Raw genomic sequence first — 26,935 nt, 5'->3', positions numbered from 1 at the left:
TGAACTAATAAAAGTACTTTAAAGCACACTTATTTAGATATTTTGACGCTCCTTGTTTTGGAGCCAGCTCTAGAACTTTACACCTCAATTTGGGATAAGAAGAGTGTTTTCCATTTGAATCAGGGCTGGAAGACCACAAATGTGGTTAGATGTCTGAGAGTTAAGAATTTGATTTTTTTTCAGGCATTAACCTACAAAAGCCTCCATTTCCGTACCTGGTGCATAGAGTAATGCTTACCTTATAAAATAGCTATGAAGATTAATAATGTTATATATAAGCTTTGTAACAGGCAAATAGTAAATACTAAATAAGTGGCACTTATCATCATTGTTAATCACAAAAGACTGTCACATTCAGGTATTCTTAATCTGGGTTCTGCAGATCCTTGGCCCATGGGTAAAACTGCGGGGATGGAGATCCCTAAAATTGGATGGGGAAAAAAAATTACATCTGTACTTTCATTAACCTCTAAGCAAAATTTACCATTTCCTTCCATAATGAATAAAGGCAACATAATAGTATTAAAAGGACCTGTCACTTTGCACCAACAGAAGTCACATATACTTTCATATTAAATTTCTGATGTTACCGACATCACAAAATATCTCTTACGTTTATCAGCTTTTTGAAATTATAGTATGACCTAATCTTGCTAAATGTTATTAGTGTATTAATACATGTTATTAACGTATTTTTTAAATTTCAATATAATTTGGCTTCCTTTGTAATCCTATGTAATTTATGAACTTAAAACTTAACTTCTCATTATTCTGAGAAGGGGTTCAGCAGCTTCACAGGATTGCCATGGCACACACAGAAAAGTTAAGAATCCCTAAATTTTAGTCTATCTCTTTGCTTCCAGAAAGCCAACCAAGTTTGACAACTGAACACCTGCCTGAGCCAATTCCCAGTCTCGGGTTTATTTTTCTGTGCGTGACTTGATAGGAAGATATTACGGTCTGGTACATGACTCCATCAGTTAACCTATTTGCTGAGCTCACCTTCAGCTTATACCTGGCATCTTTCCTGAATTCTGTGTTGAGCCTTCTGAGGCACACACAATGAGCTGACAAGCTGATTTTGTGGTATGTTCTGTTCACACACACCTGGCCCCCACTACATGCCAGGCCCATGATGAAGCTGGGCAGTGATTCTCAAGCCTGATCCCAGACCAGCAGGCAGGATCAGCGTCACCAAGGAGCTTATAAGAATTGCAGATTTTCAGCTCACACCCTAGACTTCCTGAACAGAAATTCTGGGGTCTATCAGTGTTTTCTCAAGCCCTCCAGACACGCACGCTGGAGTCTGAAATCCACCGTGCTAGGGAATAAGTGGTCCGTCCAATCCTGGAAGGAGAGGCTCCCATCTCCAACCATGGTTGAGGCTAACACCGCTCCTGCAACTGGGGTTGGAATTTCAATGCAGGTAGGGCTGAGGGGTGGCCAATGAGTTGAAAGCCGGAGCAAGAGGACTTGTTTTGTTCCTGCACCCCGATTTTACTTACATTACCCGGGGCCTCGAGGGTGACTGATAGAGATTAGCCCTGAGCGTCGGCCCCTCGGCGCCGCCACTGCACGGCGAGAGAAGGCGAGTCAAGAGGGACGCTTGAGTCCCTTGACTGTCCTCCCCTACGAGCTCGCTGGGAAAACAGCCCCAGACCTGCGAACTCTGGGCAGCTCTGCGGCCGCTTGAACACTTCCCGGGTCTTCCGCCCGGCGCTAGAGGGCGCACTCCGTGACTGGAATTGAGGTCTCGGCAGCCCCCAGCCTCTGGCTTTCCGGGCTCCGCTGCCTCCGGAAAACTACAAGTCCCAAGATACCCCGCGCGGGAGGGTCACGTGGGAGAGGCGGCGGGCGCGGCTAAATAGTCTCCATCGGCCATTTTGTGGGAGAAGCCGCAGCGCCGCCTCTTCTCTCGCGTCCTCGCATCCGTCGCCGCCGCCTCTTCCTCCGCCTCCTCCTTCGCCTCTTCCTGCCTCCTCCCGGCTTCCGCCGCCGCCACTCCAGCCTAATCCCAACCCCAGGGCGAAGCGTTTCCTTATTTATTTCCGTTTTCTCGCCACTACAGCCTCCTGACACGGTGATCCGGGCGGGCCCCGCAGGAATTTTATCCCCTCACCGGCCTCACACTAGTATCGCATGTCCACTATCCAGAACCTCCAATCTTTCGGTAAGATCCCGTCGCCGCCGCCTCCCTCCCTTGCCCCGCGCGCCTCTGGGCCCGCTGCCCGCCTGGATCACCGCCCCTAGGGGCCCCCTTTCTGCCCTCCCCGCACCCCTAGTGGGGCTTTGTCTCGGCGCCCAGAAAATGGCGACGGGGCCCCTGGCGACCCCCTCCCCGAGGACAGCGCCGGACTCCGAGCCCTCCTCTCGGAGCCCCGGCCTCGGGCCATGCGCCACCCCCTGCCCCGTCCTTGACCCGGCTCTCGCCTCCACTTCTGCCCCTTGAAACCGTGGCGACCCTATTTCGTGGACTCCTAGATCGGCCCTGCTACTTGCCAAGGGGATGCCGGGCCGGGGGAATTACGAATCGGCACCCTTTCTCTGGCAGCCCCTGGGGGCACCTAGGGAAAGATGCGGATGCAGGCCTCTGATCTGTCACTGGCCAGTGGTTCAGTCTTCTCTGCTTGCGTAGCAATTTGTAAAATTACGCCTCTTGATATATATCTAATCTACTTTTTTTTTGGCAACGCACAGTTACGGTTAAATGATTAGGGTGGGCATATTCGAATGTTTATGTTTTCATCAGAATGTAATCGAGATGACGCACATTTTTATAGCGGCTACAATATTAAGGTTTTCTAAGTCTCCTTTTTCTCGTTAGAGGACCATATTCAACGATAACATCTATAACAACGTATTTCTACAATGGACATAGCTGTCCAACTGTTTCTCTTTTTGTGAGAGTACCTTGGGGGTTTTATTAATACTCCACCCCCATCTCCATTCCTACCGGCAGAAACAGCAAAGACACTAGAACCTTCACTGATGACTGTCAGGATTGGTAGTATAATGTATTTGTGGAAAGTACTTCCTAAAAAATATTTTTCTACTTTGGATTTTTTTTTTGTATCCGTTTGCAGACCCCTTTGCTGATGCAACTAAGGGTGACGACTTACTCCCGGCAGGGACTGAGGATTACATTCATATAAGAATCCAGCAACGGAACGGCAGAAAGACACTGACTACTGTTCAGGGCATTGCAGATGATTATGACAAAAAGAAACTTGTGAAAGCTTTCAAAAAGGTAAAGGGATTAGGAAGAAAGGATTAGAGTTACTGATGCACACCTCTGAACTGGATTATAATTCACACCTTTATATCAGCGTGGATGAAAATGACTAGACCAAGAAAGCTGTTCTCATGTTTGTAATTAACATGTAAATATTTAGTTATTCTCCCGGTGTGGTCTCTCATTTTAAAAGAAGATTCACGTGGCTTTCAAATAAACTTAAATGTGAAATATTTAGTTCTTGATGTTACACATCAAATGATTTCCTGGTTTACAAATTAAGTTGGAAGGATTGTGGATTATAGAAGACAAAATCTGTTTTTCTAAATATGATCTAGCTTACTGAAATGGTTAATTCTGTTCTTATGGTGAAATAAAACCTCATATTAGTTGACTAAATTTTGTTGTATATTTATGCACTTTTCCAGAAATTTGCCTGTAATGGTACTGTGATTGAACATCCTGAATACGGAGAGGTTATTCAGCTTCAAGGTGACCAAAGAAAAAACATTTGCCAGTTTCTCTTGGAGGTGAGTGATTGGGTGCTTTATGTGTAACCTTGAGATTGCTTTTAAAATCGTATTTAAAGGCAACATGATTTGTTTTCTACTAAGTAAAAATCATACGAATGAAGGAAATTAGGTGAAGTAAAGACATGGTACTTATTTGGAAAGTAAAGACCTCTGTCGGGTTTATTTTGTCATTAGAGTATTCTGATCATTTCTGTATATACACACAGACGATATTTCTTGGTATGTGAAGTATTCAAATACATGTTGAATTGTTGGCTATCAGCAGTGCATGTCACAGACAACAGTGTTGCAATAAGCTGTTGATAGTGATTCTTTTTAATTACTCTCCTGTGTTTTCATAATGAATTTATATATTTCTCAGAGTTATTTTGCTAAATTAAATTTTATTTTACAGGTTGGCATTGTCAAGGAGGAACAGCTTAAGGTTCATGGATTCTAAAATGAACCTAAATACGTGGAGAATTTCTTGAATAGTTTTGTTCTCTAAACCCGGTTTGGCTGCCTTGTGAAATGATTGCCTGCAGTAAACGGACTTTTCATTTATTTAATCATTCAAACTTGCATTCACATCTGCATGATTACAGAAAACATGGGGTATGTAGGCTAGTAACACATAAGAAAATTGCAGTAAGATGGTAACAAAACCTCATATTCGTCTTTACATGTTTCCAATGGAAAATGTTTTGAGTGTTTATTGTTCAGTTTATTACGTTTCACTTGATTAAATGTTTTTTGTTGTTGTATTAAACCATGTACGTTGCAGCTTAACAATAAAAAAAAAATCTATGAATCCTTGTGAGCAATTATGCTCCCAAATCGAAGCAAGTAAAATACACGTTTTGTCTTTCTTAATTGGAGTTCTCATTCTGCAGATATTCCTTCTGATTAGCTTCAGCTGTTATACCCAGCGCTTAGAGGAGAACCTTTGTTATATGTAGCTTCTGTTTTTCATTTACTGATTTAAGAATAGAAGCAGGAGTAGAAATTCAGCCAGAGCCACTATTCATGGCAAAGCAAATGAAAGTTGTCCAAGAATTTATCAGATTGTAGTATTAAATGTTGTTAAAGAGTATCAAGTTTAACAATATTAGCACATAGAGTTCTCTTCTGTGTTCTTATCAGTTGTTACTGAGTTGCCAACATAAGTCTATCCCTAAGTACCAGATACTGTAATAGCCTTGTGACATAAAGTATATTTAGTAGTCACAGGCACTTCCCTACAAGTGTAGGTTGATAGTATCACTGTCTTACAGATGGAAAACATTTGGCCTCAGGTTAATTTCCCAAGAGTGTTAGAAAGTGACAGGGTGTCAGCCCAGAGATTCCAGCCAGGAAATTTCTTTCACTACATCATGGTTTTGGTATGTGTTTCACCAAAGGGAACCAGAGCCACAGATGACAATGACCAGGGGTGGTAGTGGTGTAAGAAATAATGACCAGCCACGGTGTCTCATGCCTATAATCCCAGCACTTTGGGAGGCCAAGGTGAGCAGATCACTTGAGGCTGGGAGTGTGAGACCAGCCAGGCCAATATGGTGAAACCCCATGTCTACTAAAACTGCAAAAAATTAGCCGGTGCGCACCTGTAGTCCCAGCTGCCTGAGGCTGAGGCATCAGAATCTCTTCAAACTAGAGGGTGGAGGTTGCAGTGAGCCAAGGTGGAACCACTGCACTCCAGCCTGGGCAATAGAGCAAGACTCTGTCTCTTAAAAATACATATAACTTGCAGCTCTTAAGAGATTTCTGCAGCTCATCTTGAGTTCCAGGCTCCTTTCTATTAAGTAGTAGTTATTTACTTGGTTGTGCGAGCCATGCCACTAAAACCATTTAGCCAATGCAAAGAAATGCATCTACAAGGGCAAGCTTTTTAGCTTACTACAGTTGGATAAGGATGGTATGGGGAAAAAAGTCTTATTTTGGGGCCAGTGAGCCCTAATGAGCCCTTGCCTGTATTTTGGTGATATTGGTTTTTGGGAAAACAAAATCAGCCCCCACAAAGTTGCCCCTTAAAGACAGTAAGTAATAAATAGGTTTGTTATTTTCTCACCTCATCCTTCCTCCAACACAGACAGACTATTAAGAGGTATACACCAGAATATAGACCCAAATTTGATAAGCTCATTTCTGGAAAACATCAGTATAGTTTGATGAAGATCAAGAGGTTTGGGAGAATTTTCCAAGTTATTAAGAACCTGCTACGTTTTCATCTGTAATATTGTATAATAGCACCCTGTTGAGGAGTGCTATGGAAATAGTAAAGCAGAAGTTTATATTAACAGCCACATTCAAGTGCAGCCTAAATAAATACATCTGCTGAGAGCTGAGCTAGTGCCAAGAAAAGAATGTATATTAGATGGGAAAGAAAGCACCCCTCATCCTGGGACCCATAGGCAAGCTCTGTAGTAATCACTTCCTGTGTCAGTCCAAAGTGGGTGGGATTAAAAGGCTTGAGGAAAACTCTGGATTTCATGAAGAGCACCTTTCCTGATTCTCTTCCCTTCAGCCTATGAGTTCCAGACACCTGATTGGACTTTGAACTTGTGTGGCAGTTCCAATCTTTAGAGCAAGAAAGAGACTAGGAGGCATTGTGTAACTGTGGAGGAAAGATAACATGTCTTAGAGATGCAGCAAATTGGCAGTAGCCAAACTGGATGTCTCTGTGTCCTCCATGTTGGAAGGTCTTGATCTGCAGTTTCTTTAGTGGTTTATACTTCAGGGTGCACAATGCATTATACCAAGTAGAAGACAAATAGATTTATCCCTAGACTTTTACACTTGGAGACTCCATTAGGAAGTTAAGACCTTTGGTTGAATCATAGCCTGGAGTAAAGTGCTGCCGGCAGCAATGTCCTCTGCCTTTCAGTCCTGGCTTCTCTGAGGCAGAGGAAACCCCACGGAAGCAATCTGATCAACCTGCTTAGGAACTTGAGTAACAGGAACTGTTCTCTTAACCATTCTAGAAATGGGGTGGCTCTGATCATATGAAAGGGACAGTTCTAGTTCCAGTCATGATGGCAGTTAACCAAAAGAACTTGAGAAATATGGAGTGGTGATGCAGGCTTCTGTGTGCCATGTGTATGCTACCAGCCTGGCTCCACCTAATGGAATGGGTAATGACAGCTTGAGAAAAGGCAACCTCATTCGACCACCTCCACACACCAGTTGCACTGGGTTTCTGAGGACCCTGCTTACCAAGCCAGAGGTCCATTTGGGAGAGAAACAAAGGCATGATCCTGCTGTAACTAAATCCAAGGGAGTCCTCAATTGTGGACTGTGATAACTTGACAAGCAAGAGGTACCAGGTGACATTGTGCTTGTCTGGGATCAAAGGGCCAAGTGAATCAGCTAGAATTAAGCAGGAGCAAAATTATATCAGGAGGCCTCAGCATTGAACACTCTTCACTTAGTCATGTAGGCACTTAACTCCTTTTTATCTAGGTAATGGAAGCATGGAAAAAAAAAATCATAAATCAGAGGAATAGGCTATATTTCCTCCCTCCTGGAAAACCATTCAGAGGGGAATTAATACTGATGAGAGGAGGGAATGCCAGACTCCTCCAATGTTCCTTACCCAGCATCATTGTGTTAGATGACTTTAGGGATTCTCTGAGCTGCACAAGAGAACATAAAATGGCATTTTAAGACTGGGTGCGGTGGCTCACACCTGTAATCGCAGCACTTTGGGAGGCCAAGGCAGGTGAATCACCTGAGGTCGGGAGTTCAAGACCAGCTGACCAACATGGAGAAGCCCCACCTGTACTAAAAATACAAAATTAGCTGGGCATGATGGTGCATGCCTGTAATCCCAGCTACTCGAGAGGCTGAAGCAGGAGAATCACTTGAACACTGGAGGCGGAGGTTGTGGTGAGCCGAGATCGCGCCCTTGCACTCCAGCCTGGGCAACAAGAGCAAAACTCCATTTCAAAAAAAAAAAAAAAAAGAAAAACTGAAATGGCAATTTAAACTCAGCATTGGCTTGTAAGGATGCCATTGTGGGTCAGGTGGCTCACCTGGTAAGTCGTCAGTCTGATTTTGAACCTACCATGGGTAGCAGTAGATCTGCTGTGGTATGTAGATAACTCTGCACCCTGTGAACTGAGGGCCCTGATGCTGCATGATGCTTGATCTAGGTGCCTTCATCTCAAACTAGTGAACAGCCTACAGACATTTTTCATGCAAAAAGCAATGACATATAGAAGGGCGCCATTCATTCAAGGCACAAAAGAAGTTTAAAGCCCCCACAGGGAATCTAATTGGTCTCAGGCCTCATGCTGGACTTCAACTGCAGCTCCCTGTTCTAGCCTAGAAGGTTTTGAAGGGCCTCGGTCTATAGAATGGTCCAGAAGGAGGCTAGCTTTAATCCCAGAGTTTGTCTCTATGTGTCCTTTACCCATTCTTACCAGGACCCCAGACCCCACCTCCCGAGTCCACTGAGCAAGGAACAACATATTGTCTGGAGAGTGGAGATAGAACTTTTCAAAAACGTTTTTATTTTATTTATTTATCTCTCTATCTATCTATTTATTTATTTATTTATTTATTTTTGAGACAGAGTTTCACTCTTGTTGCCTAGGCTGGAGTGCAATGGCGCGATCTCAGCTCACCACAACCTCCGCCTCCTGGGTTCAAGCTATTCTCCTGCCTCAGCCTCCTGAGTAGCTGGGATTACAGGCATGCGCCACCATGCCCAGCTAATTTTGTATTTTTAGTGGAGACGGGGTTTCTCCATGTTGGTCAGGCTGATCTCGAACTCCCAACCTCAGGTGATCCGCCTGCTTCAGCCTCCCAAAATGCTGAGATTACAGGTGTGAGCCACCTGTAATTTTTCTATTAAAAAATTAGCCAGGCATGGTGGCACACTCGGGAAGCTGAGGCAAGAGAATCAGTTAAACCAGGGAGGCGGAGGTTGTAGTGAGCCGAGATCACATCACTGCACCCAGCCTGGGTGACAGAGCAAGACTCTGTCTCAAAATTAAAATTAAAAAAGAAAAGGCCCACCCCCACCCACTCCCTGATCATAAACATCCACTCTTAGTGCATCGCTGCCATTGACTTGTTAAAAAACACAGAAAAGCTTAGCCCAATACTAGCATTATGAAGAATAGTGAATGAGTGGCCAGACACACTGAATGGGAACCAGTAATAGCCCACTTGGTAGATGAAATATGCTGTAATGAAATACAGGGTACCCGGTGAATGATGCTATTACAGAAGAAATTGAAGGGGGCTGATTCCTGTATGCAGTCCTTTATCACCCCCTTGTGGCCACTTAAACAACTGGGAGACTCCTGGCAGTTTACATACATTACGAAGGTTTAAGTTGTAGTCATCATGAAAGCACCAGCTGACAGGTTTGATTTTGTCATCACTCAAATGTGATCCAGAAATTAATCTAGCCAATCATGTATTATTATAATTCATATAAATCAATTGCAATTTTTCTTTACCTGGGAGAGACAACAACGTTTTCATGGTCTTGCCCTGGGAATATATAAAGTACCTCAGCTGCTATCTACCATGGTGGTGGTAGCAGGAATTTAAATGTAAACAGAGACTTCTGTTTATAGCCCTTAGGGAATGAATGATGAAGCTAGAAAACAGTCAAGACTCCTAAATTGTTGCTTGTTGAGAAACACAATCTGGAATTTGGATACACACACCCTAAATATTCAGTGCTGTCAGTCTAAACCTCTGTCTTAGGCCAAAACACAAGTTAATATGCCTTTCACTTACAAGGTTGCCTAAAGACTTTTGTCTGGGAAAAGTAGTGTCAGGTTTCCTTAAAACCCCTCAAGGCCACAATACATGATGCCATTCCAGTAGATCTGAAGAACCCAGAACAGGACTCATTTGGAAAACTAATCATTAGGAACATACTCACTTGCAGAGCCTCTGGCAGATCTCACCTGCACAGGTAGGGGAGGGCAAATGAGAGCTCAGTAGTAACCTGGAAATGGTGCTCTAGGGATTTGGTCCCACAGGAATCAACAGCAGCATCACCAGATGGGCCCCTGGTTAGAGATCCCCACAAGAGGTGTTAAGAGGTATTACTTTAGAAAACTTACTATCTCTTTAACAGCAGATCCTTTGGGCCTTTTTACATTGTTATCAAGCATTGCCCCTCATTTTCTCACTTCTCTTGCATTAATAAAAATAGCTAATTCCTTTCCAACACTTACATTGTAGGCCCAGCTCTGAGAATTCTACATGCATCAGCTCATATAATTCTCTTCAGAGACATCATGACCCAGCATAGATTCCCTGGCTTACCATCACAATCACACCCCCTGCAAATATCATCTCCCCTTGATCCTTTCTCCTTTTCTTTTTTTTTTTTTTTTTTTAATTCATTTGACAAAACCCCAGTCCAATCCTTGTTCAGCCTAACCTTATCTGACTGCTCCACAACAGCACATAACACCTAGAGATAGCTGGCAGTGGGGCAGGGGGAAAGATGGCTTTTCTTTCTTCCTTTCCCTTTACCAGTCCCTCCTCCATTCTCCACTGAGCAAGGTGAAGGCTTTGTCTTATCCGTCATTGAGATATTTGACCGTCTTCATTTTCCCACCTCCAAATCTACCCTTTGGAGGCAGTGTTGCATACTCTGTCCTCTTTCCCATACAAGGCATGAAGTACACTTGCTCCACCCATCAAAACAAATCCCTCCATTTGTGTCCTGGGTACCATCTCCTCTTCTCCATAAATTACCACTGTAATTACCTCCTTTCTTCTGAATCATCAGTTCTTCCTCTCTACTGGATCATTTTCATCAGATGGAAACGTTATCTAGTACTGCCAGTCTTTCAAACAGAAGAAAAGAAAACCATTGATCTCACATTCCCTTCAGCAAACAAAGGGCCTGCTTCTTTACCCCCAAACTCTTTCCCCAGTCAGCCTCATCTAAGTAAATGGCACTGCCATCCATAGAATTGCTCAAACTTAAAACTTTATCTTTGAATCTTCCCTTCCTTTACTGCCTCTACCCCATCCGATCTAATGGGGTCTTACTGTTTCTACTTGCAAAATGTATCATATCCATCCTTTCCCCTACCCCAACTTCTGACTAGTGCACCTGACAAGCACCATTGTTTTGCACCTGGATTACTACAGTAGCTCTCCAGCTGGTCGTCTTGAATTCGTTCACAACACAGAAGCCTGAGTTTTCTCTAAAATTCAAGTGAGATTATATCAGTTCTCTGCACAAAATCTTCTGAAGGCTTCTCATTGTACTTAACATTAACTCCAAACATATTACAGTGGCTTACAGGATGCCACATCACCTGTTCCCTGCCTATCCCTTGTTCTCACCATCTACTATCTGACTCTCCACTACACACACGACCAGACCCACTGGTCTTCAACCTTAAAGCATTTGCACTCCATGTTCATTCAGTTGGTCCGGAATACTCTGCCCTGCTCCCCATCTCCCTTCTTGTCCCTCAATTTCAGTTCAAACCTCATCTGAAGGAGCCCATCTCTGGCCACCCAATCTAAATAAGCCCCTCACCACCCATCCCTAACACAGCACCCTGTATTTTGTTTTCTTTATAATATTTATCTTTATTTAACAACATCTTGCTCATTGTTTTGCTAGTTTACCTTGCGTCTCCTTACCACTAACATGTAAGGTATACTAGAGATACTTGTAGGAGATGCAGTCAGTGCCTCACCCATATCCCTTAGCACTCACCTTTCCCACAGATGTGCCCTGGATGCTTCAACTGCAAGCATTGCTTGAGGGCATTCCCTGCCCACAGGAGCATGCAAGGGAGGGAAATACTTGAGATTGGGGCAGGATGGAAATACTAGGGAGTTAACACCTGCCCCCTGCACCCCTCACACTAGCAACTTTCAATCAATGGCAGGTGGAAATTGCTATGTAAGTATCCAAGCTCACTTACCCTCAGGTAAGAAAAGCATGGAAGCACGGTCTACACTGACTCCCAGGATTTCCCAGCAAGATTGGACCTCAGTTGCCGATAACAGTAAACTGTCAATAAAGTACCATTTATTGGCTCCCTTACCTTCCCTTCTCTGTCTCATTTTCCCATGCCTCTACCTATGCTTTCTGAGATCACCTCCCAAATAAACTACTAGCATTTACATCCTTACCATAGCCTTCTAGGGGAACCCAACTTAAGATATCTTTGGACCTTCCACCCCAGTTTAGATCGGGGTCTGAAATATAATAGGTGCTCAAACCTATTGTATAAATGAGTAAATCTCCCAACCTGTGACCACCACTCACCCTTTGGGAAATTCCAGTTTCATCTATTATACGTAACGTATCTGTGTGTCATTTTCCATTTTGAAGACATTTGGAGCTTGTACATCTCTGAAATGGGAAGAGACTAGATTTTTGTAATAGGATTGCTTGAACATAATTATTTCTGGTAAGCCACCTCCTTACTCTTTCTTTCATGCTTCTCCCCTGGAGTAGGGGAAGAAGAAGGGAGTTCAGTTCCGGGAGAAAGGAAGCTGGAAAAATGAATGCCTGGCAAGGACATATTCTACCAGGGCCTTGGAAAGACTTTGGTTCTAGGCCCCTTTGCCCTTTGCTGACATTTTCCCAGTGGCCTAGCTTGCCTAGATGCTGGGTAAGACTTAGTTATCTTCTTATCACAATCATTCTACACACGCAAGAAGTATCCATGGGGAAAAGGGTGGATTATTTAGTTGAAGGTGTTGGGAAATTTGGCTCAATGAAGAAAAAGTTGGGTCCCTACTCCATACCACAAACACTAGTGGATTGTAGATGGATTAAAGACCTAATTGTGAAAGGCAAAACTGTAAAGATAATCAAAGAAACCCAGAAAGATATGTTGTGACTGGGACAAAAAATAAGGGTTCTTTAATTGGTAAAATAAGCTGGGTGCAGTGGCTCACACCTGTAATCCCAGTGCTTTGGAAGGCAGAGGCAAGAAGATGGCTTATAGCCAGGAGTTCTAGGCCAGCCTGGGAAACAAAGCAAGACCCCATCTCTACAAAATATTTTAAAAATTAGCCAAGCGTAGTGTCACACACCTGTAGTCCCAGCTATCGGAAAGCTGGGGCAGGAGAATTACTTGAGCCCAGGGGTTTGAAACTGCAGTAAGCTATTATCACACCACTGCACTCCAGCCTGGGTGACAGAGTGACACCCTGTCTCTGAAAAAATAATATGGTAAAATATACATAACATAAAATTTATCATCTTGACTTTTCTATTGCATAATACTCCTTTACTATACTAAACTAGAAAAAAAATGTAGTACAGTTATTCTGAAAAAGAATACTGGGACCATGTGACAGGGCAAAACAACTAGAACATGATTAAGAAATCAGGCACAGTGAAAGACACACTTGGACATGCTCAAGAGGCATTTCACTGCCCCAAAACAAGGCAGGGGAGGGATTCTAAAATATACAGCAGAATGCACTTCTACCCTTAGAAGCCAAAAGGCATATCCCATGTTGGTGTGAGGTATGGCTTACTTTCTGATGATGATACATGGGACTATTTCAACTACCACTAGAAACTCCAAAGTGTTTGTGTGTATGTGTATGTGTGTGTGTATATATATATACACACACACACACACAAATATATGCACACACATATACATATATAGACAAAATTTAAGTTTATGTGTTGAATTATGTGTTAAGTTTATGTGTTGCATTTACTTTTACAAACATATATATACACACATATGTGTTGCATTTACTTATACATAATATCTATATTTTATATAGATAAAAATTATATATATTATATCTATATTTTATATATAGATATTATATATAAAAAATTTTGTAGCCTGGTGCAGTGGCTCACACCTGTAATCCCAGCACTTTGGGAGGCTGAGGCGGGCAGATCACAAGGTCAGGAGATCGAGACCATCCTGGCTAACACGGTGAAACCCAATCTCTATAAAAATACACAAAATTAGCCAGGCGTAGTGGCGGGCGCCTGTAGTCCCAGCTACTCGGGAGGCTGAGGCAGGAGAATGGCGTGAACCCGGGAGGCACAGCTTGCAGCGAGCTGAGATCTCGCCACTGCACTCCAGCCTGGGCGACGAGCAAGACTCTGTCTCAAAAACAAACAAACAAACACACAAACAAAATTTTGTAAATGCAAGATATAAACTTAATTGAAGATTGAGCCCAACCTTCTAAAGCCAACTTCTCCGGCATGAGGGAGGAAATAGTTGATTTTTTTTTAACATTCCTATGTAAGTTACATTTATCTTCCACTGAAATGACTAACCCCACCACCCAAGTCAGTGACCTAACCACAGAAGGTCACAGGACTGGCTCCTGGGGTCAAATAGGTGCCCTTGCTTCATTGCTTCTTGCTTCTTCATTTGTCATGCCTTAGCATGGTTCCTCCCTCTCCCCTTCTCAAGCTGGTCCCTAGTAAGCATAGCCCTGGCAAAAACCAGAGTTACTACCTCTGAACTCTCTTGGCCAAGAGAAGCCTTCCCTCAGTGTGGACTGAGAACCCATGCCCCAGAGGCGCTATTCCAATCCAGTTGTATGAAGGGAGTGGGTGTAGGAGATAAAATGGCTGAAAGGAAAATGGAAGCCACTGGTCCCCATCTGCAGCTACAACTTAAGATGACTATGGCTGGGCACGGTGGCTCATGCCTGTAATCCCAGCACTTTGGGAGGCTGAGACAGGTGGATCACCTGAGTTCAGGAATTTAAGACCAGCCTGGCCAACATGGTGAAACCTCATCTCTACTACAAATACAAAAATTAGCTAGGCATGGTGCCACATTCCTATTGTCCTAGCCACTCAGGAAACTGAAGCAGGAGGATCACTTGAACATGGGAGGCAGAGGTTGCAGTCAGCTGAGATTGTGACACTGCACTCCAGACTGGCTGACACAGTGAGACCCCGTCTCAAAAAAAAAAAAATGACTATGAAGTGGTCAATGTGACATATGCAGAAGTGCAGAGGAAAGGATAGGCAGAGAGGGCATTCCTTGGGACAGTAATCTTCCTGCTGGCCTTTATTTCTTGACCTTGCTCCCAACAGCCATAGCTTCCACGGCTTTACACACAGTCTCTTCATCCCCCCCAGGAACTACACGGGCTTGGTAGGCTTCAAGTTCTTGTCCAATATATAGACAATGGGAATACCAGTTGGCAGGTCCAGCTCTATGACAGCCTCTTCAGAGAGACCCTCCAGATGCTCGACAATGCCCCGAAGGCTGTTGCCATCAGCTGCAATCAGTACCTATTTCCCCTCCTTGATCCAGGAAAATATTTCTTCTTTCCAAAAGAGCAGAGCTATGGCAGTAGTGTCCTTCAGACTTTCACAGGAGGGTAGCTGATCTTTAGTGAGATCTGCATACTTGCTCTTCTCACTGGTGTTGCCTTAGAAGGGGTGGGTGGGCTCCATCAGAGGTGATGAGACATCATAGGAGCACCTCCAGATCTTTACCGAGGCCTCCTCATGCTTGGCAGCAGCTTTGGCTTTATTAAGGCCAGTTAGAACCCCATAGTGGCACTCATTCCAAGTCCTCATTACAGGCAGCCACATCTGATCAATGGCATCCAGCACTGTGCAGAGGATCCAGATGGCTTTTTCTCCCACTGCCCAAGCCACCACGCCTCACAGAAAAGTATCAGGCTGATCATGGTCCCTCAGACCCAGACCCCTCCAGGCCACTGCCACAAGGTCTTTTTAAACAGCTTTGTTGAGATATAATTCACATAGCAAAAAATTCAGCTATTTAAAGTATACAGTTCAGTGTGGTTTTAGTATATTCCCAAAGTTGTACAACATCACTACAATCGGTTGTGGAATATTTTCATCACCCCCACAAAGAAACGTTGTACCCATTAGCAGTCATTCCTCATTCACGTGTTTTCCTCTAGGAATGTGTAATTTTAGGTCTCACATTTAAGTCTTTTGTCCAGTCATAGTTAACTTCTGTGTATTGGTATAAGGTAGGAATCCAAATTCATGCTTGTACATGTAGATAACCAGTTATTCCAGCACCATTTGTTAAAAAAACTAGTCTTTTGCCCGTTGAATCATCCTGGCATCCTTACTGAAAATCCGTTGGCCATAGAAGAGAGTTTATTTCTGGACTCACAATTCTGTTCCATTGATCTGTTTATGTATCTTTATGCCAAAACCACACTGTCTTAATTACTGTAGCTTTGTAGTGAGTTTGAAATTGGGAATGTGAGTCCTCTAACTTTGTTCTTTTCCAAGATTGTTTTGGCTTGTCTATGTCTCTTGCAGTTCAGCTAGTTACAAAGTATCATTTTGCCTCTCATCTGAGGCTGTGTCCTGTACATAGATTTTTCTCAGGAACCTCGTCAGGAGGCCTTTTTTTTTTTTTTTTTTTTTGAGACGGAGTCTTGCTCTGTCGCCCGGGCTGGAGTGCAGTGGCCGGATCTCAGTTCACTGCAAGCTCCGCCTCCCAGGTTCACGCCATTCTCCTGCCTCAGCCTCCAGTGTAGCTTGGACTACAGGCGCCCGCCACCTCGCCCAGCTAGATTTTTGTATTTTTTAGTAGAGACGGGGTTTCACCGTGTTAGCCAGGATGGTCTCGATCTCCTGACCTCGTGATCCACCCGTCTCGGCCTCCCAAAGTGCTGGGATTACAGGCTTGAGCCACCGTGCCCAGCCAAGAGGTCTTGAATCAGGGGTGACTGAATGTCCTAGCCATCTTCCCAGCTCATGGTATCCCAATCTCATCTTTATACCAACACTGTAAACTACCTAGCCCACTTTGTCACTCAACCTGGCTCCTAAAATCCCAGCCTGAGCCAGAGTCCTTCTCCCCAAATGCCTGAAGGCAGAGCAACTCCACGATAAAACCTAAGTAAGCTGCCCAGGTGTTTGCAGTCTCACAATGATTGGGTTTTCCTCTGCTAGGAAAAGAGAGAGAATTTAAAAATATGTAAACATAAACAACATTTACTTTGAAAATGTTTTCTTTTTCTTGTTTTTCTTGCTATGGGTTTCTATTAAATCTAAATTAGTATAAGAATCCTAGAAGAAAGCCTAGGAAATACCACTCTGGACATGGGCCTTAGGAAAGAATTTATGACTAAGTCCTCAAAAGCAATTGTGACAAAAAAAAAAATTGGCAAATGAGAGGTAATTAAAGAGCTTCTGCACAGCAGAGGAAACTGTCAGCAGAGTAAACAGACAAGACAACCTACAGAATAGGAGAAAATATTTGCAAACTATGCATCCAACAAAAGTCTAATATGCAGAATCTATAAGAAACTTAAACAATTAAACACATACACAAAAAACAAAGAACTGCATTTAAAAATGTGCAAAAGATATGAGAAGACACTTTTCAAAGAAGACATACAAGCAGCCAACAAACATGACAAAATGCTCCTCGTCACTAATCAGAAGAGAAATGCAAATCAAAACCACAATGAGATACCAGCCCGCAGCAATCACAATGGTCATTATTAAAAAGTCAAAAAACAACAGATGTTGGTGAGGCGGAGGAGAAAAGGGAACACTTATAATACTGTTGGTGGGAATGTAAATTAGTTCAGCCACTGTGGAAAGCAGTTTGGAGATTTAAAACAGAACCACCATTCGACTCAGCAATCCCATTACTGTATATTCATCCAAAAGCAAGCAAATCATTCTGCCAAAAAGACACGTGCACTCACATGTTCACTGCAGCACTATTCACAATAGCAAAGTCATAGAATCAACCTAGGTGCCCATCAACAGTGGATTGGATAAAGAAAATATCGCATATATACACCATGGAATACTATATATAAAAGAATGAAATCATGTCCTTTGCAACAACATGGATGCAGCTGGAGGCCATTATCCTAAGAAAAATTAAAGCAGGAACAGAAAACCAAATACCACATGTTCTCACTTATAATTGGGAGCTAAACGTCAGGTACTCGTGGCATAACGATGGCAGCAATAGACACTGGGGACTATCAGAGTAGGGAAGAAAGGAGGAGGGCAAGGGTCAAAAAACTAACGGTTGGGTACTATGCTCAGCATCTGAGTGACAGAATTATTTGGAACCCAAACTTCAGCATCACACAATATACCCAGGTCACAAACCTGCACTTGTACCCCTGAATCCAAAATAAAAGTTGAAAAGGAAAAAATAAAATAAAGTTCTGTAATGATACTTTAACACAAACTTTTTCTATAAATATTAATAGTAAATATTTTAGGCTCACAGGTTGAATGATCTCTGCTGCAACTGCTCAACTCTGCCATTGAAGCAAGAAGCTGCCGTAGAGTATGTAAATGAACGAATGTGGCTGTGTTCCAATAAAACTTTATTTATAGACACTAAAATTGCAATTTTATATAATTTTCAGATGTCAGAAAATACTATTCACCTTTTGATTTTTTTTCACCAACGATTTTTAAATGGGGGAAATTTTCTTTCTTAACTATAGTTAACTATACTTTTTGGACCATATTAAAACAATAGGTAGGACAGATTTAGTCTGAGGTCCACAGTTTGCTGACCCTGGATTTAATGTGACACAGGAATCGTGGCACTTGAAGGAACCATACACTGAACCAAGAACTTTTGATTAAGCAGCTCATTCCAATTAAAATAGTATTTGCAGCACCATAGTTGGCCTCAGGTTTTAATGTGAAGCCCCTGAAAGTAGGTTAGCCCAGTAGCAGTGGACAAAAGCCTATTTAAAGAGACATTTCCAAAGCAGTCCAGAGAGAGACCTGAGTTAGAGGCCTCTCGGCCTTAAGGTCCTCGGATATTTTCCCCAGGTGGTCAGGACCATGCTAGTGCCTGCATCTCAGAACCAAAATTGCCTCCACGGATTCCAGAGTTGCAAAGCACATCCCTGTTCAATTTAGAGAGGGAGAGAAAAAAATAAAAACACCACTCAGAATTGCCTTTTTGGCACAGGCAGTGTTGGTGTCATGAGGACTTTTTGTTAAAAGGCCTAGATTCTGTCCTGGCTCTGCTGTCAGCTCCTGTGACCAGGAGACGTCCTAAGCCCTGATTGCCCAGTCAAAATCCTGGTGCCATTGATTTCTAGCTGTGCTATATTAGAAATCAACAAGCCCCAGTTTGTTGATTTTTAACAAACTGAGGGATATCTCAATTTCCATATATACAAAGTGGAGATATATCTTCCAAGCCTCTGTTTCCATATCTATAAAATGGACATGATGATGATAGCCTCAGGGACTCATTCTGGGGATTTCATTGCATAGTGCTTTGCACATAATATGCATTTAACAAATGTTAGCTTTTCATTATTACATGTTAAGGAAGAAAACATTGGTCATGCTATCTTTATGGAAATCAAAGAGGAAAAGGATGTGAAAATGTGAAAGGTTTGCCATCTAATGTGGAATTTCAATTGTCTTTTCACAAGCAGAGCTGTGGAACTCTGGAACTAACCCTTTGTAGCTCCTTTTTTTTTTTTTTTTTTTTAGGGGGGCAACTTTTCTCTCTTTTTTTTTTCTTGATCAGTGTTGCCAGAGGCTTATCAGTTTTATTCTTTCATCTTTTCAAAAAACCAACTTCTAGCTTTAGTGATTCTTCCTATGAAATGCTTATTTTCTGTTTTATTAATTTCTTCCCTTATGAGTTTTCTTTTTTTTTTTTTTTTTTTTTTTTGAGACGGAGTCTGGCTCTGTCACCCAGGCTGGAGTGCAGTGGCCAGATCTCAGCTCACTGCAAGCTCCACCTCCCGGGTTTACGCCATTCTCCTGCCTCAGCCTCCAGAGTAGCTGGGACTACAGGCGCCCGCCACCTCGCCCGGCTAGTTTTTTTTTGTACTTTTTAGTAGAGACGGGGTTTCACCGTGTTAGCCAGGATGGTCTCGATCTCCTGACCTCGTGATCCGCCCGTCTCGGCCTCCCAAAGTATGAGTTTTCTTCCTCCTCCTTTCTTAGCATATTCTTTTTGTAACTTCTCAAGATAGTTGCTTAGCCCATTAACTTTTAACTTCTTTTTGATTGTAAGCACTTAAGGATGTAAATTTCCCTTGCGCAGCCCACAGATTTTGATATTTAGTACTTTTGTTAACATTCACATACAAACCTTTTCTTTTTTTCTTTTTTTTTTCTGTCGCCCAGGCTGGAGTGCAGTGGCGCAATCTTGGCTCACTGCAAGCTCCGCCTCTTGGGTTCACGCCATTCTCCTGCCTCAGCCTCCCGAGTAGCTGAGACTACAGGCACCTGCCACCACGCCCGGCTAATTTTTTTGTATTTTTAGTAGAGACGGGGTTTCACTGTGTTAGCCAGGATGGTCTTGATCTCTTGACCTCGTGATCCACCCATCTCCGCCTCCCAAAGTGCTGGGATTACAGGTGTGAGCCACCGCGCCCAGCCCACATACAACCATTTTCTAATGCCTGTTCAATAAGGTGTTCTCCACTCCTTGGGGAGCTCTGTGGTCGCCCTGCTCAAAGCCTTCAGAAATATGCACTGCCCTGGGCATCTTCCTCTACCTTATTTGTTTTCACTGCTTGTGGCAAAACTAATTCAAATATTGCATGTGGATATAATCAGGTGTTAACTGACTTCCTTGAAGACAGCATTTCCTTTCCACTTTCTCATTATCTTGGGTGTTTCTATGCCTCACAGTGTGGCACAGGGATATTTTCACTCTGCTTTAGTTAACTACAAATCCGCAGGTGTATTTTGTACTGGTTGAAAACCAGTAGATGCAGTACTCACACATGGCCAAGAGAGGGTGCTATTGACCCATTTAGGTCTAGCCTTTATGTTTTGCATACTGTAGTCATCTAATTTGCTTGCTTGTCTTTGAGTTTGTTTCAGAGAAAAGGCCCAACGTCAGAAGAGTTGAGAGGTTATATGGTACTGGCTAAACTCTCAGATTCTCTAGGCTCTCAAGAAAAAACATAACAAATAAAAACTTTGGTTTTAAAGATGCAGAGAAATGTCTGGCAATGCACCCTCAGGGGACCTCTCATTCCAGAAGTCTAGAGTCCTCCCAGGAGGAAGAAGCACTTGCTTTCCTGTATCCCTATGTTTGCAAAAGCTACTCAGCCATTCCCTGGAGAGGTTTCTCTTGGTGCAGTCTCTTGGCTGACGTTTTGGATCACAAACGAGCAGTCTGCACATAACTCAATTTCAAGAGCTAAAAGTCTTAGCCTTTAGTTGGGAACGCTTTTCCAACAAATAGGGAGGACATGGTTCCTCTGAACTCTTAGACCTTTCCAAGCTACACATATCCCTGTGTGCGCGAGCACGCACGCACACACACACACACACACACACACACATACACACTCATTCCCCTTCTCTCTCTCTCTTAAGTGACCTGAACTCCAATCCCTCTGCAGCCTCCTGAGGGCTTCTTTTCCTTTAATATGAATGAGAGTTACCAGGCAAGTTTATTAAAATGCAGATTCTGGCCGGGTGTAGTGGCTCACGCCTGTAATCCCAACACTTTGGGAGGCTGAGGCGGGCAGATCACAAGGTCAAGAGATCGAGACCATTTTGGCCAACGTGGTGAAACCCCGTCTCTACTAAAAGTACCAAAATAATTAGCTAGGCGTGGTGGCGCTCGCCTGTCGTCCCAGCTACTCTGAAGGCTGAGGCAGGAGAATTGCTTGAACCCAGGAGGCGGAGGTTGCAGTGAGTCGAGATCGCGCTACTGCACTCCAGCCTGAGTGACAGAGCGAGACTCTGTCTAAAAAAAAAAAAGAAAAGAAAAAAAAAGAAAGAAAAAAGAAAATGCAGATTCTGACTCAGGAGGCCTGGAGTGGCCCGAGGGTCTGCATTTTTAACGAGTTTCCAGGGGATATTGGCCATCTGGGTTTGCCAGCCACATTCTGAGGAGCAGAGGTTCGTGGCAGTGCAGAGTGGCATAATGACAGGCATCAATGTGATTGCTTCAGAGATGCCCCAGTGTTCCCGGAGGGAACCAAGGGTCGGGCTGCTTATTCTCGAGGCCTAGTAACGAGCTGCAGATGAACTGGGAAAGAAGAGAGTTTATTTCTGTAGCCAGACCAACTTAAAATTACAAAGATTTCCATTTCTTATATGTCTATGTGTACGTGTGCATTCATCTAAAGTTCACCATCTAAGTGGTTAACTTCTTCTACTATAACTAAGGTCTGAGTTTTGAAGACCTTTCTCTGGAACCTCAGTAAATTTACTTAACCTAGATGGGTCCAGATGCGGGGTGATTGCCCTTATCTTGTCTCCTGCTAAATCATGGAAGTTTGAGGAGTTCCTTTAGACCACCCCCCACCCGCCCCCCCCCGCGCAGTAAAACTTGTTTGTGGAGGTCTGGGGAGTTTCTTCAGACCCCCAGTAAAACCTGTTTAATCCTACATGGGTCCTGTTAAGAATTCCTTCAATATCGTGTCATGCTTCAAAGCCCAGGAAAGGCCTAGGCCAAACTCTTGGTGGGCTTTGTTACATTCCAGCCTTTGTATAAGGAGACTGGCTCTATCCACTTTTAATATTTAACCTAACCACTCAGTCATTGCTGAAACAGTTGTCAAGGAGGCTGGCCTGTTCAGCTGTTACTGAGACCTGGCCTGCCACGCCAGGACTCAGAATCAGAAGCCCTGGATTCAGATTCCGGCTCCACCACTTTCAAGCTTTATGGCCTGATCAAGCCAACGGCCAGCCAGTCTCTCACAGCCTCAGTTTTCTCAGCAGCAACTTAAGGATAATTGTGCCTAGGACACAATAACTATTCTCGGCACAAAATTAGATGATGTGTATGGCATCAAATTCAATGCCTTGCCATAGAAAGTGCTTGGTTATGCTTTTTAGGAAATGTGAGACTTGCGCATAAAATGGCAATGTGAATACTAGAGGTGGACACCTGGAGCTACTTCTAGTTCCTCATGGAAATGACCTATGGAATCATTTTCTAAACTTCCTTCTAAACTTCTACAACTTCATTAAAATTACCAGGACACTGTGAAAAACACGAACTCTTGAGACCTGTCATCTCCCAGATCCTGAACTCGAATCTCTGTGGAGGAGAGGGGCTTACATTTTTAACAAGTGCTCAGAAGGATTCTCGAGATCAGGCATGTTTGAAACACTGGCCTACAGAATATAAAAATATGGAAAAACCTGCCTTCATTCTGGAAACTAGGGAAAGGTACCCTCTGTCTGTCTGAAACAGCAGCATTTTTCTGATAGATAATCACAAAGATGGGGCCAAAGGCAGCCTAGAAAGATAGCTCCAACACTTTGGTGAAAGATGGAAGAAGGAGAAAGTGGGGAAGGCCAGTCACCAAACAGACCCCCACAAAGCCCTTAACTCAGACTTCGGGCAGGCCTGGAGGGGCCTCCAGGCTTCCATCCAAGGGATATCTGCACTCCTGGAAGGCAGGGAGTGGGGCTTCCTGCTTGGCAACAGGAAATCACATGCACTGAAACCCTCATCTGGGGTCTCCTTCTCCTGGGAGGATGAATATAGGGAGGAAAATCAGCAGGATCACGAAGACATTACAATGATGTGCACACCAAAATTGAACATAAGAATTCCCTTCCCTCTAGCAATTCCACTTCTGGGAATTTACGCCAAGGAAACAGTCAAGCCATGGGACAAAATTGAATGCATTCAGATGTTCAGTGCACTATTGTTTATAACACTGAAAATTTTGAAACAACAGGAGAATGGTTAAATCAATGAGAACTGAAAAGGATTTAGGCAGACAAAGAGTGGGAGGTGGCAAGCTTCAGGAGGGCGTGGCAAACGCAAAGTCTTCCCATGAGAAAGCAGTGGACCTGTGTGATTGGAGCACAGGATGGGGAGGTAGGTTGGCATGAGAAGAGTGAAGGTGAGAGGCAGGCCAATTAGACAGGCCCTCACAGACCATGGCAAGACGCATGAATGCTATTGGAGGGCATTGACGAGTTCCAAGCATGGGAGCAGAACAATTGAATTTATTCTAAGAAGCTGATTATGGCTGTTCGTCAGAGAAAGGAATGTACAGGAAGGAAGAGCAGAGGTGAAAAGGCCAATGAGAGGCTACTGCAGTGGTACAGGGGGAATGATGGTGGTAAAGAGGCAGAGAAGTGGGTGGACAAGAGACTGGCTTGGAGATAGAACTAACAGGACTTGCTGTTGTGTTGGCCATAAGTGGCAAGGAAAAGATGACTTCCAGGATTTGATCTTTAGAAATTGGGTGGCTGGGAGCGACATTATTAAAATGAGGGAGGCTGGGGTAGAAAGACAGGATTGAGGAGTGGAAACAAGAATTCCATTTTTAACATGTTGAATTTTTTTTTTTAATAGAGACAGGGTCTGACTATGCTGCCCAACTGGTATTAAAATCCTGGGCTCAAGTATTCCTCCCACCACAGCCTCCCAAAGTGCTGGGATTACAGGCGTGAGACATCACGCCTGCCCTGAATATGTTAAGTTTTAACTGCCTAAGAGACATCCAATCAGAGATGTCAAGCAAGTAGCTGGATTTGTAAGTCTGGAGCTCAGAGAAGACATAAATTCAGGAGGTATCAGCCCACAGAACATTTATTTTATTTTATTTTATTTTATTTTATTTATTATTATTATTATACTTTAAGTTCTAGGGTACATGTGCATAACGTGCAGGTTTGTTACATATGTATACTTGTGCCATGTTGGTGTGCTGCACCCATCAACTCGTCATTTACATCAGGTATAACTCCCAATGCAATCCCTCCCCCCTCCCCCTCCCCATGATAGGCCCCGGTGTGTGATGTTCCCCTTCCCGAGTCCAAGTGATCTCATTGTCCACAGAACATTTTTAAAGCTATGAATGAATGAGTTTCTTTAGGAATGTATAGAGAAGAGGGCCAAGAAGAAATCCACGTGGAACACTAAAAACGCTAGTTTTGAAGAAGTATGTCTGGCATGACATCATTTTGTTTAAAAAATAAAGCCCCAAAATTTCATCATAACAAACGCAGAAGATACCTGCATAAATAAATATTCATCTGTTTATGGTGGTTATCTCTGGATAGGTGGGCGCAAAACGCTCACCGACACCCATGAAAGTCAGGTCAGTGACCAAGAACCTTTTTGCACCTGGTCTTTCCCAGATGGCTGCTTAAGGGGTCCAGGAGGAGGAGCCTGGAAGTCATGGTGCCCTATTTGATGATGAACCCATGAGAAGCCACTCTGCATTCGCTACCCAAGGGAGTAGGAGGAATGGGAGGGCTTTCATTTTCTCAGTTGTATATTTCTGTCAACGTTTAAGCTTTTATAAAGAACATCATTATTACTTTTCTATATAAAGAAAAAGCAATAAATGAGCTTATTTTAAATGGTGGCATCCATTGTTGGCAAAGCCGCTGTGCAGTGGAAACATGTATCTCTTTGGAGAAAATGTGAATTGGTACAACTTTCTGAAATGACATTTGAATGAATTTGAATGAATTTCATGCAAATGAAATTTTATGTCAGGCTCCTTAAAATGTTCATATCTTTTCACATTCAGGCACCTATCCTAGGGAAATAATCAGAGATCGGTGTTAGGAACCATGGAAAGATTTCAATAGTTTTAAAATAACAGCTTGGCCTGCATCCATGAACCCTACAAATGCCCCCAACTTGGCTGGGTCCAGCCATCCCTTATCCCCATAACATCTTTAAGGGAGCTGCACACACAAGGAACAAGGAATGTATGGGACACCAAATGACCACTGACGATTCCCTACCTCATGGCTGCATCTTTGCCTGCAGAACTCCATGGAGTGGGTGCTTCTTAGCCCAAGGCCCCAGGGAAGTTTCTCCCAAGTCCAGTTTCTGGATGAATACACATGAGATGGTGAGGTGGCCGAGTCCATCCTGGAAGACCAGGTCTCCTTGCATGGTGGAGAGGAGAACATCAGAGACAGGGACCATACTCAAATGCACCAACTTTAAATAACTGGGTTTGGTACCATGGCATGTCACCCCATTCCACCCCAACCACCATAATAAAAATGTATTATTAGACTCTAGCGGAAGCCGACTCACCCTGAAACAAACACAATGGGACTTTCTGGTGCCTCGCCTGTCCAGGCCTCCTCCTTGCCCCTGAGCCTAGTATTGCATTCATTCATATGCTTTTATTCCTTTCTTAAAGGAGGTCTCTAAAACTGCGTAAGTCTCCAGTCCCAGCTGACTGGGATGTTCTTGCTTTCAGAAATTTGAGATGGGAAATAAGAAAATAATCAAGCCGTTGGTAGTAGCAGCTGCAGCTGTCTGAAAGGAGGGATCCTGAGGGACCCTGAGGAGAACAGAGCAATGAGCAAGCCAGAGATTTTTTTCAGCTGACTTTGTGAGAAATCACTAGGCCGGGAGAGTGAAAAGGAAGATGCAAGCGCCGGCAGAGCTGCGGTGGTGCCGGGAGGAGTGAATGAGTGAGTGTGATGATGCATAACTGCCTGAGCAAGCACTCTGCACAGTGACTGCTTGCTGAACTTTGTCGGTATAGTTATTGTTAGCATTGCTGAGATTACTGTAAAGGTCCGTGCACTCTCTTTGCTGGCGTACTTGGAGCCTGGTTCTGCTCTGGATGAAATGGCCAGGGAAGTCCAATACTGCAGCTCTGAGTACACTCCCTGAGTGGTACAGAAACTGCAGAAATTGACCCTCCTCCACTTCACACCTACACCGCAATAGGGAGACCATGGGACAAAACACTTATTGACGCCCACAAAAGTTAGGTCTGTGCCCAACAACGCTTTTCCACCCGGTCTTTCCCAGATGGCTGCTTGAAGGGCTCAGGAGGAGGAGCTTGCAAGTCATGGTACCCGATTTGATGATGAACCTATGAGAAGCCACTTGCATTTGTTACCCCAGGCCACCCACACTGGCATTCTTTGCTTCCACTGCTAGTTTACAACATCTTTCTATTCTACCGCCAGGGAGGAAAAAAGGTATTCCACAAAACTGCCCAAGAGGACATACCTAGGAGGAGAGTCTGACATCAGCAGGGATCTTTGTGCTGCCCTTTCAAACCCTCACCTCACTAATTACCCAGCAGGACACAGCCAGCTCCATCCATATTGGAGTTTCACCCTTAATTAAACTTTAATTCACTCATGCCTTGTCCTTGTGGCTACATGCTGCTGGGAATCAGTGCCACAGCAACTTGGACCCAGGCCAGGGCCTTGCAGAAGAACACCCAGAAGCATCACCAAGTAAAAATAGACTTTCCTGACTATTAAATCCAACGCTGTACTCAAAGAACCAACAAGAGTGCTCCC

General features: G+C 43.6%; 1 protein-coding gene, 1 long non-coding RNA gene and 1 pseudogene across 3 annotated transcripts in view; 1 reads left to right on the top strand and 2 right to left on the bottom strand.

The window, feature by feature from the left end:
• LOC103227430 (uncharacterized) overlaps nucleotides 1-1,821 on the bottom strand; it is a 63,954-nt gene extending 62,133 nt beyond the window's left edge. For both annotated transcript variants that reach the window (XR_005241807.2, XR_495168.3), the window contains exon 1: nucleotides 1,506-1,821. This is a non-coding gene — a long non-coding RNA (uncharacterized lncRNA). The remainder of the gene's footprint in view (nucleotides 1-1,505) is intronic.
• A 53-nt stretch (nucleotides 1,822-1,874) lies between these two features.
• On the top strand, nucleotides 1,875-4,598 carry EIF1B (eukaryotic translation initiation factor 1B). The gene is made up of 4 exons (XM_007983735.3): nucleotides 1,875-2,170; nucleotides 3,084-3,247; nucleotides 3,661-3,762; nucleotides 4,160-4,598. The coding sequence occupies exons 1-4, from the start codon at nucleotides 2,140-2,142 to the stop codon at nucleotides 4,202-4,204; spliced, it is 342 nt and encodes a 113-aa protein (XP_007981926.1). The 5' UTR covers nucleotides 1,875-2,139; the 3' UTR covers nucleotides 4,205-4,598.
• Nucleotides 4,599-14,631: 10,033 nt separating this feature from the next.
• LOC103227434 (phosphoglycerate mutase 1-like) lies at nucleotides 14,632-15,295 on the bottom strand (annotated as a pseudogene).
• Between the last annotated feature and the right edge of the window lie 11,640 nt (nucleotides 15,296-26,935).

Source organism: Chlorocebus sabaeus, chromosome 22 (assembly GCF_047675955.1).
Source record: "Chlorocebus sabaeus isolate Y175 chromosome 22, mChlSab1.0.hap1, whole genome shotgun sequence".
NCBI classification, from domain to species: domain Eukaryota; kingdom Metazoa; phylum Chordata; class Mammalia; order Primates; family Cercopithecidae; genus Chlorocebus; species Chlorocebus sabaeus.
This window is presented reverse-complemented; position numbering and strand designations above follow the sequence as displayed.

What these genes read in the sequence shown, in the direction of transcription:
- EIF1B (XM_007983735.3), top strand. Translation starts at nt 2,140, where the DNA reads ATGTCCACTATCCAGAACCTCCAATCTTTCG. An exon ending in CCAGAACCTCCAATCTTTCG is followed by an intron (nt 2,171 to 3,083) that starts GTAAGATCCCGT and finishes ATCCGTTTGCAG; the next exon opens with ACCCCTTTGCTGATGCAACT. An exon ending in TTTGCCAGTTTCTCTTGGAG is followed by an intron (nt 3,763 to 4,159) that starts GTGAGTGATTGG and finishes TTTATTTTACAG; the next exon opens with GTTGGCATTGTCAAGGAGGA.